We start from the raw sequence: 12,202 nt of genomic DNA on the forward strand, positions 1-12,202 counted from the left end.
TGTTGCAACAAAATATTGAACAATTAACTAAACACAATAAAGAAAGTAAATTTGTAAAAAAAAAACACATTTTGTAAAATATACAGGTGAAATATGAGGAAGGAAAGTTGAGTATAGAGCAAGTCAGTTGAATAAATAAATTAATAATAGTTAAATTGCATATTTAATTTTTTTATTATTATTAAAATTTCAATCTATGAATTTCATTTAATAAGTTTTTTATAGAGCATAATGATTGGTGTTTTAAAAAAATATTAAAAATTGGATTGGAATTTTGCTTATACTCTAGATTAGTTTAAAATTAATGAAAGTTTTTTTTTGGATTATTAGACGTACATATAATTATTTGGGATCAGACTAAAACGGAATTATGAATTTAAAATAAAAGACAATTTTATGGTGTGTGTTTTAATTGTTTTGAGATTTTATATTGAAATTTCTTTTATAAATGAAATAAAATTCGATTAGCTGCAGAATTAGATAAATTTTTATATGAATGAATCGTTTATTGAATCTAAGCTCCTTTATGACCTTTGATATTAGAATAAATATTGGAAATTTCTTCATATTACTGCAAAACAGATGGATGACTTAACCAAAGGAACGAGTCTAAGCAGAAATATTAAAAAATTTTTCTCCTTGAACTGGACTTGAACTAGTGATCTGCCGCTTTTTAGGCGAACACTCTACCACCTCATCTTCTTTTATGATTTCTTACTTCCTTTAGTTTCTTTTAACAATGATAATGTATACATACAAATATTTAATCACTACTTCCAAAAGCAGATGTTGTGCAATATCTTAGTTAGAATAAGAGGTGACGTAAGATCGCTTTGAACGTAAACTGTTTAAGTATTAGTAGACTTTCAAAATCGATGAAATACTGCTTTGAATTTTTTAGCCGGGTGTTTAAGCTCATTTTTGTTAACTAATTTTTCGACATTGCAATTTTTTATATTCTTACTTAATATTGCAAAATAAGATACGATTTTTTACTCTGAATCCCAAATTTAGAGATAACACGATTAATTTCGACATTTAAAACTTTTTACTTATCAATACTTATATATAAAAAAAATATTTTTTTCGAGAATTTTTAAATGCAAATGTTTTGTTTTTTTTTTTACAAAATCTTCTTTTGAAATTTGCAGGAAATGTGCTTTCATAATACTTTATTATTTTATATGTGCATATTACAAAATTATGTTGTTAATTTTTTTTAATAAATTAATTGCACATATTTATAATGTTATACTTGTGATTTAATACATGAAAAATTTTAATAAATTTACAAATTTATACCACAATAATAAATAAATTTAAAAGTTGAATATAAAAATAACTTTGAGTACTTTTACATAAAGTAGCACTTAACATGAATTTGAAAATAATTAGAGTATGTAAATAGTGTTAATTATGAAGAAAAAATAAAAATTAATTTACACAAGAAATCTATTTATTTAAATAATATGCTGCTAATCAATTATTTAATGTATTTATGGCATTGAACTAATTTATAAACTATGCGAATATCTAGATTAAGCAAAAAACAATTAAAAATAAGAAAAGAAAAAAAAACATAAACTGTAAGAAAAAAATTTTTATTTACCATCGATTTCAGTCCTTGAACCACGTATCTGTTCATTAACATATTTACTTGAACGAGGAACATTTAATGCTTGACGTATTCCAACTGATGTTTGATCAAGATGACCAGGTCCACTTTTTGGTACATGTGAACTACAATATACCTATATAAAAAATGTATAAAAAAAAATAATGGAATTAATAATGTTGTATAAGTTTGTCAAAAAAAAAACTTTATCTTAAGTTATAAAAATTATTAAAAATAGTGGACCAGTATTAAACTCAATAATTTGTAGTAAATTACCTTACAATTGCTAAAGGATTAAGGTAAATTTTTGATTTCAATGGATGTTTCAGTGTAAATATATGACAAATGTATTAAAAAATAATTCATCAATTATTGTCTGATTGGTTCAATAAATAGGCGAGAACAATTTTGGTGTATGTTTTGTAAATTTTCTTGAATATGCGTTGAAACCTTTCAGCTGTATTTAAAATCGGGTCACGGGACTTAAGTGAATTTTTAGGAATTAAAAGCTCAAATTATATTCACAATATTCAACTACACACAATATCATATTTCCTTCCAAATATTTAGAGACCAAATGCGTTATGACAAATTGCAGTATAATTGTGTTTGGTACTAGAATTCTTCATTATTTTACATAAATCTTGTATTTGAATTACATGAATCCTGAATCACACAACATAATGCAGTATTTGTGAGTGGAAATATATAATATATACATATAGTTTTAAGTACAATTTATATACAAATAATAATTCTCTTTAAGTAAATTAAACATTTTAACTACTTATATATAATTAAATTATTTTGCGACATTAATTTTAATTTAAGTCAAAAATAAATAACGAGTTATAGATTTCAATCTCTACCAAAAATTATATTAATTAACACAATTAAACTGTCATATTAGCATAAAATAAGCATAATTACAATTCCATTTTATTAAAAGAATAATAAAAATAAATTATAAACCTGAAAAGATTCAAAATTTTATGGAATGAAAAAAATTTTAAAGAAAAAATTTACATAGTATGGGATAAAAATCTTTAACAATAATTTTAATTTCAACTGGAAAAGCGGACTGGATTAATTGAACTTAATTCATTATCAGAGGACCACATGCAAACAAAGATTTGTAAAAATTTGATTTCTTTTCGAATACACTAATTTTCCAATTGAAATTATTTACATTTAATTTTTAAAATTAAAACTTTGAAATTTATAAGGCAATTTTTTTTATAACACCTTGCCAAAATCACCAAAACGTAAAATTTATTGTTATATATTAAATATTCGAAAAATACCAACAAAAATAAGGATTTTTATCAATTAATTGGAAATAATTTTTTATATTTTTTCTCAATCTATTGCAAGTATTTTTAAATTTATTTTTAAATTTTTAAGTTTTTAAATGCCCTAAAGACCTGTTTCCTTTATTTCTATATGCCTTTTGTGTTTTTTCTGGTTTGTTATACGTTTTGAAATGCCTATAATTATTGTCATTTCACTTTTCAATTTAAAAGGGTAAAAATCAAGTGTAAGAAAGAAAAAAAAAGAAAAAAAAAAGATTTAAACAGATAAAAAAACAAATTCAATAATTTTAAAAATTTATTTGACATCAATTGCGAAAATAAAGAAAAAAAATCCAAATAATAAATAAGGTATTCACCTTAAAAATCTCATTGCACTTTAAAAATTTCACTTTTTCAACCAGCGTTCGTTATATATGTTTGCATATAATTGTATGTTTGTTTGTATTTACGTATGGATGTGAAAAACGCCGAACCTTTTGCATTGTATATTTTATAATTATAATGTTTTTTTTTTTAAATTTTGCTTCCAGTACCTATTACATAAGTTTTATACTATAGGTCACACACAGTATAAAATTATGTACAATATGTAATAACGTCATATTCGTCATCAATTAATATAAATTTGTAATTAATATGGCTTGCGGACTTTTCATATAAAATTATATGGTTTACAATATAATTACATACTATATATCTTCATTATACCACTATATATGTATCTTTTATATTTATCTTGCATATAACTGTATTTAACAGGTAAAAATAGTATAAACATATGATTATTAACAATTAAATTCGCACCCTTAGCTGTTGGAAGGTAGCATAAAATAAAGTGGTGGGCTTTATCAGTTGAGTCTCTTCTTGTGAAAACAAGCAAAAATAAGTCATGTTCCTTTATCTGTTTTCAATATGAGTTGATCTGATCATACAGTTTTGCAGTCTGTTAAACTGTCCTAACTAGCTCCCGCTGTATGTAGTAAGAAAATAAAAGATGTATGACTTGTTACAATTCTCAAAGAAACACGAACGAAAGTATATTTTAAGAAATTAACAGAGTTCGCCGTCTACCAGTCCACACAACTTCTTCTCACTATCTTGAACACCATCGTGTCTGCGAACTAACACGGGAGTAACTAGTTGTTTCATTCAATTTCAATTTAATCTATACAGCAAATTTTCAAATTATTTAATATCGGATTTGATTAAAGGTAAGCCTTATTTAATAACGGATTTGAGCCTTATTATCATTGCAAAAATAGAGCGGCTTAAGGAGTAAAAAAGCTGTTCGAATGTAAAATATAAGATTTTTTAAGCATAATAGTAATTTTTCTCTATGCATATAAACATAGAATGCTGAAACTAGATGAACGTGCCTGTCCATACCAAGCGTGGTTATTCTGGGAAGCAAATCTACAAATATCACTTTTAGTGGTATATAGTGATCACTTTTACGTAGTGAACGTTGTTGTAATCGAATATAGTACAAGGATTAATAGAAGATCCGATTCAAATGTCATTTAAGTTAATATTTGATTTTTTTTAAATTTTGTGCTCTTCTTCTTGGGGTGTGATTTGTATACTTAAATGATAAAAGCTTTATTTTCATTTATTTAAAGTTGATTTTTCAGTGAAAACGAATCATTTTTCAATTCCGGTGTTAATAATATACAGTTTGCTTTTTATAGTATTATAGGGGTGGTGCGTATATGTGTTATAAACATACTTAAATAAAATTGGACATTAAAGGTGTCATATTTTCCAGTTATATTTTCTGTTATTTTAGTTTACTTTGTTTTCCATTTGACTGAGATCATCTTTGAACTTTTTTAATTAAACAGGAATTGTAGTTTTATAGTAAAAATAATAATAAATAATATTTTTTTCTTCTTTAATTTTATTGTTTATATTAAAATTAACTTTTCAAGACCTACATATATTGTTTACGTTTTGAACATACCCAGCTTTTTTATGTACATATATACAGCAAGCGGTCATAAGGTAAAATATAAATATACTATTTTAAGTTGCATAATATTTTCACTTAATTAATAATAGTGTGTAGTAATTTAACTTCCCTTTCTCGTTACTTTTCTCTTGGATAAAATTTCATAATATAAATAGGTATATGTATGTGATTAAAATTGCCCATAATGAGTATGAATACATGGGTAATTTTAATGCGATATATATATATAATAAAAATTTCACATTACTACTCTTGTATTATTTGCGATTCACTCGCGTATATAGGCTTATGAAAACATTTGAAATTTGAGAATAAATGGAACTTGACTTTTTTTTTCAAGATTTGCCATAAATAATATTTAATAATTAAGCCGAATTTGATTGAATAACGTAATACAAAAAAATGTTTAAGAATACTATTTTGTTTATTTTAAAAGACGGGAATAAACAGAGTGCCCATTGAAATTTAAGATTAGTACAATTTAAATTTTATAATACACCGAACCCGGCTCAAAATCTTTTACATTAATAAATCTTGGCAAAAATGTTAATATTCAAGTAAAATGAATAATTTTCTTAAACAATTAATAAGCATTTTTTTTCCTTTCCCCACTCCTAGGAGAAGCATAAGGCTAGTGCATGACATCAGACTATGTCATACCTAAGTTTCATTGCGTTACAGAGTTTTAACTAGATAGGTGCCTGCCGTAGTTTTTCTTTATATTTAATATTTAAAAGCTAATTATTATTTATTACTTATTTTTCTTGGATTTTCATATCGAATTAATTATGAATATATGAAAATTACTTGTATATACTAATTTGTTGCTTCATAAATATTGTATATTTAAGCTATAATATTGAATATAATTTTAATAGTGACCTGACCGGTGTTTGAACCCGAGACCCTTCGGTTAAAGGACCGGTGCCATAAACACTGCACCAATGGTCAGGCAATTAATAAGCATGCCACTTTTAAATTATTTGGAGCGCTACAGTATCATCGTTTACAAGAGAACAAAAATTAAATAGAAATATCGAGAATATTAAAGAAGAGATGTGTATTAAAAATCCAAACCAATATAATATAGAGTACTGAACCAGCTTAGAGTCAGATTTTAAAGGTAATGAATAATTATAGCAGTAATTATTATAAGTTAAAATTCATTGAGACTTTCGAATTCACATGAGTCTACAAAAATCTCCAAATGGTCTCTGATTTATTATTTAATTATTAAGTTAGTCCATTTAATTCAAGTAATCCAGGAAAAACAAATTATTTTTTTTAAATCTTCCGAATATGAGAAAGCAAAACATTAATTACAAATTTTACTTTTTTTCCATATCCATTTAAATAATTTCTTGATTTCTCATAAATTTTTGTTTTTTACTTTTTATAGTGAATTTATCCGGTTTCGTTCGTTATATGTACAAAAATATAAAAAAAAAATAAAAATTAAAACAATAATAAAATAAAAAACAAAAATTAAATGAAAAATTCGAGAAAATTAACCAGATTTTAATTCAAATGAAAAATTTTCGAAAAATTATGTACTCTCAAGCCATTTAAGCTTAATACACAAAATGAGAATTAATGAAAATATTTAAGCACGTACATAATATTTTAACGATCTCATTAAATGTTTATCTATTACCACATTATTATATAGTATAGTTTTAATTTCGAAAAAAAATATAAATTTTTATTTCTTATTTTATTTCTGCTATTTCCAATGTATATAAAAGGCTCATGGCAAATTTATTTCATCCATTTTTATAACCAATTAAAAGTAAAAGTGCACATACTTATATTTAAAAGAGCATTCTTTCACATTTCTGTTATAATTCGTATACCTATATGTAATAATTCTGCTTCGAATTTGGTATTTATAGGCGGATTGCTTCCTTTAAACACATACTACATAATATGTGAATGTGTACAGTATAAATTTGTTACTTTACAAATAAAATTAAATTTTAAGATGTAGAAGATTTGTTAGTTAACAAATTATTTTATGACATATAATTGTAAATAATGAAGGCTTCCTTCAGTATAAATGATTTTATTCACTATAAATTTAAATAATTTCAAAATTTTATATGTATACATATGCACAGGACCGATTCTGACTTATTAGGTCTCCGAATGGTACACCGTCCCTCACCAAAAAAAAATTTACTACGTCAATATTTTCTGGTGCTCATCGCAAATGCTTACTTTACATATGATAACTCAGGCGCTGTATATACATATAATACGCTGTATATATATATATATAATGCTCGTACTGACCTATTTCTATAGGTTTGTCGTATTAAAGTATTATAGCAATTTCTAATTTTTAGTGTTAGATTTTATTTTATAAAATCTAAAAGTCGTAAATATACTACAAAAAAAATTGCAAAAAAAAAAACAACATTCATGTTATGTAGTTTAACATTGCCTTTCGGGTCCAACCTTGCGTCAAATTTCAAAACTTCCATATCGTTCAAAATAAAATACCGAAATTTTATGCAGAATTGAATCTTTGCGAGAAACTCATTCTTCGGAAGAAAATATTGATTTACTACTCCTCTCTCGTAAAAATGGCCCTCGTAAAAGTTACAAATGACATTTTTGAAACAACTTACTTTATCAAAAGCACATAAACTCTTTGGAAATTCCATAAGCGTAAAAATATACTGATCTGCTCTTATCGTGAAGTGTGCAATAAGATAACAAAGATTTCTTCAACGGAAATGTGTTATTTTACGAATTATTGGCTTGATTCATTGTTTATATAATGATAATATACTTGCTAATTTTATATTTTAATTATTAATTATATTTTATATCTTCAATATTTTTTAGATTTGGTTGAACTTTGTTTACTGAATTATTATTTTAAATCAAGTTTTAGGATAGACGTAAATAAAGAAGCTTGCTGTCAAATTATATATGATTACGAAAAGATCAGTGAATATAAATAAAATATAATTAAATTATTTATTAATTTAAATTAGCCCTCCAGGTAACCATATCAGGTATATATTTTGTATTATTAAAAAATTTGTGGACATAATTGCTTATGGAGCCAATAATTAAAAATACACAAACCACTCCTTCTATGGTTAGCATTTATGCTAAAAGCGAAATTTTTCATATAAATATACTTATAAGGTAAATATGAAAAAATATATTGATATAATAAACAATAAAATAAAATTAAAATAATAAACAGTTAGACAAAAAGAAAAATGGAAATGAAATAATTGTAAAAAAAAATTTTTGCAGGGTCTATATAAAACTGTGAAGGGTCCCACAAGTCGAGTATACTAATTACCACAATCAGACTTGAAGTATAAAAGCAACAAGTTCGAAATTTGAAAGAAGAATTTTTGATAAGCACCTCTCTGTTTGAGGCATAAATAATGAGTGTGTAATTTGTAGCTCCACCATGCCATATAGTTTTAATTTTTATTTTGATACTTACGAGCAGATAGTACTTGTGGTGAAATTTCTATATGGTGAATAATGTGTATGGTGGGAAAATTTCTATGGCGTTATACGAACTACATAAGAGAAAGTATATGTTCCGCCATTATTACTTGTGATCCAAAATGAATATATATTTTATCACTCGATTACAACAGATTTCAAATGAATATGGTTAAAGAGTTTTTCTTAGCAGTTAAGAGCTTTTTAAGGAGTCGTTTAACACACCGATCTATGTATGTATGCAAGAGACACTTTTATTCAAGTAAATATCTTTAAATTATAATGTACTACTCAGTCGTATTATAAATGTTAGTCTACCTGTATTTGCTTGCAATTCTCTCAAACATATAACAGTTTTATTGTTATATATATATATATATATATATATATATATATGTATATATAGCAATATAAACGAATAAATGTTCAAATGAGTTATAGTACGAAAAAGGTAAAATTTAAAGGTAGAAATTGAGATTTTTCTGTTTTAATTTTTGTTTTTCAAATAATACAGCAATTATAAATAAATAAATAAAAATTAAAATAAATATAAAAAAATATTAAAAAAAAAAATATATAAAAAGAAAAATTTACTTTACCTCTTTATCTTCCTGTCTATGTTGATTATTGTAATAAGTCTTTAATGTTAGTTTTGTACCGCAATGAACGCACTTAAAACATCCGGAATGAAAAAATGTGAAATCTTTAAGAGGTCCAACCCGATCAACTTGATAAACGATTTCATTGCAACGTAAACATTTTGATTCATAAAAATTTGGTCGATACATTTTTGTTTTATGTTTTTTTTATTTGATTTTGTTTGTTACTATTTGAGTGTATGTTTGTTTATTGAGTTTTATCGTAATTTCTTATTTTGTTGTTTATTCTCTTTATTCTTTAATTATAGTTTCGAAAATGGTTAATTTTTAATATTCGTTTAATTTTCTTTGAAAATTTTGTAAGTAATTCATTTAATTTTTAAAAATTTTTTTAGACTTGGATAAATGCATTATCATATTGAAATTTTTCCAAGAGGTTGTTTTCTTCTTTAATTTTCTACATACGTTCATATATAGAATATTTCGTAATTTTTAATTAATCAATTTAGAATATTGCGTTCGATCAATCGATTTTTTTGTGTTTTTCTCAATATGTTTGATTCATTAATTTATCCCGTCATCTTTAACTGGATTATTTGAGTATTGGCTATTTGTTCCTTTACGATATAATTGACGTTTCTTTTTTGGTTTGCCTGTAAATATAAATTAAATTAAAATTGAAATTAGAATATGTAATGGACATGTTCGTAATTAAAGAAAAAAATTTTACAATATTTTCAAATTAATTTTTTTCTAAAATATATCAGTTTAACGCCGGTTTAATTTCTCCTATAAAAGATTTCGATAAGGATTTTAAGAATTTTCAACAAATGTTGCAGCTTTGATTCTACAAATTTTTATGGACCGCATTGCATACAATAAGGGAAGAAACGCACAACTCCTAAGTAGGGAAGTGTAAATAAGCTAATTTTTGCTTAAACTAACGGTCTATGGGTCTGTGAGTCTGTGTGTGCACGCGTGTATCTCAAGTTCAACTAAACCGATTTGGATTGGATTTCACGTTTTTACGCATATAAAGAGAAATAATCAACTAATTTTCTTGAAATTTAATATTCTGATTGATACCGAAACTAACTGGTGAATTTTTCAGGGAATTCAAATGACATAAGGTGAACCTCTTCTAGTTGCAAATACTACATTTTGGATATGTTAGCTAATAGGTATGTTAGCTAAAAGCTTCATAGCATCCTTAAAATTTGAAAGAAGCGTCTAATACACGTTAGATATTGCGGTCAGTTATGTGCGGATCATACCAGATTTTTTGAAAATAATTTCTGTAAGATTTCAGGCGGTATACGAGTATTATCAAAAAATTTTCAAAAAACATTACAATATTTATGTGGTACTTTTGGTTTTATTATTTTAATTTCTTAATTTCATAAAAATATTAAATTATAAGAGGGTGAAACATAACCATGTTCCTGTATATTAAAACATTACAAAATATTTATATTTAATTCACGTATAATATAATATGTATTGGGTTTATATTCTTGCAATATTTAACAAATTGGTGTACTCTTAATTTATCACGATAAAAAACTTGTTTTAAAATTAAGTTGATTTTTACGTCGTTTTTCCCATTTTTCAAAGAACATTTCCATTTTTAATTTATTTTTTTTCTCTTTTGGTTATTATTTATTTTCGTGACCCGTTAAATCACGAATTTTATTTTGAATTCAAATGTATATAACAATTATAAAAAGAAAAATTGTCATAAAATCTTATATCCGCGGCATAATTATTATGTTTTCTAAATGATCATTAAATAATTTATATTACCAACACTTTCAATTGTATTCTAACATAATACAAAGTACATATTTAAATAAAGTAAAATAAATAAAATAAAAATTTAGATTTGGACATAAATTATGTTTAGTATGTATTTATTCATTAATCACTAATTTCATGAGTTAATATTGTACATATTCCGAGTCCATTGTAATTTCTCTTGCGTAATATCTTTTATTTAAAGCAATAAATTATTCAAGTAAGGTAAATAATCTAAAATTATAAAAAAATTTTGTAAAAAAAATTTAAACATGCATAAATAATAAAATATTGACTAACTTTAAGAAAGTGTTAATTTTTAAAGTAAATTTGAAAAATCGAAATTGATTTGGAATAAGTTAATTATAGAATTCTTTTATAATATTGACAACAGATTACTTTGAAAAGCAGTAAGAGTGCTTCACCAAAATTATATTGAATTTTACATTTTTTTATCAATACAAAATTTAGCATGCACTATTTTCATTTAGTATGTCTTAATAAACTTCAAAAAAAAATATTATTAAATAAAAAAACTTAAAAAGCTCAGCTGTTTTTCTGTCAGGCTTAAAAAAGAAAAATTAATTTTTTTCGTTGCCAGACTTAAACTGCCAGAATCTTTCGTCAAGTGCAGAATCTACGATTATATGTTTATTTTGGAGAATTTAAAAAGTTTTGGGACTAAAAACGCATGACGCGTTTATTAACAGATCAATATGTAAGAAAGCTATATACTAATTATACCTATGTATTTATTTGTTTTGCGTTTATTATTTATGCGTTTTGACGACCCCAGCCAACTTATAATTATAATTTTTTCACCAGACAGTGTAATTGACTTGACGGTTTAATTCTCGGAACCAAAATTAAGAAAAACGGAATTCAGAAACAGCACAATAGACCACTAATACACTGATACACTAGTACCTGTACAATCCACAACATGATTCTGTGAGCCCTATAAATTTTTGCATGTACATACATATATTTACAATATACTTAAACTAAATGAACTAAAACTAATTAAAATATCAATTAAATTATTATTTCAGATCTTAATCGAATAAATTGAAAAATTTAACGAATTATTTTATCTCAATACTTTTTAAATATTACAAACAACAATAATAATAACGAAATTTATTATAGGAAATCGAAAATGCAGAAAAAAATTAAAAATATTTTATAATTGGAATGTTAAATTTATAGAAGATTACAAAAATTACTGAATAATTTTATAATATACTTAATAAATCAAATTATTTTAGAGTTTATCTAAAATATCAAGTGATCTGGCACCACCTGCTGCTACACGCTTGTACTATAAATAATTGTAAATGGTATAACAAAATTAAAAAAAAAAATAATCGATCTAAATTATTATTTTATCTACAACCATTACAATATTCATATGTATATCTATATGTAAGTACAA

At 24.4% G+C, this 12,202-nt stretch overlaps 1 protein-coding gene across 2 annotated transcripts in view; it reads right to left on the reverse strand.

The window, feature by feature from the left end:
- Positions 1 to 12,202, reverse strand: part of LOC129610775 (hillarin) — a 90,931-nt gene that overhangs the window by 39,938 nt on the left and 38,791 nt on the right. For both annotated transcript variants that reach the window (XM_055523488.1, XM_055523487.1), the window contains exons 2-3: positions 8,974 to 9,626; positions 1,610 to 1,751 (exon numbers count right to left, since the gene is read on the reverse strand). In XM_055523488.1, the coding sequence (XP_055379463.1) occupies positions 1,610 to 1,751; positions 8,974 to 9,162 (331 nt within the window). In that variant the 5' untranslated portion in view covers positions 9,163 to 9,626. The remainder of the gene's footprint in view (positions 1 to 1,609; positions 1,752 to 8,973; positions 9,627 to 12,202) is intronic.

Source organism: Condylostylus longicornis, unplaced genomic scaffold (genome assembly GCF_029603195.1).
Source record: "Condylostylus longicornis isolate FDR11 unplaced genomic scaffold, ASM2960319v2 ptg000048l, whole genome shotgun sequence".
Classification (NCBI taxonomy): Eukaryota; Metazoa; Arthropoda; class Insecta; order Diptera; family Dolichopodidae; genus Condylostylus; species Condylostylus longicornis.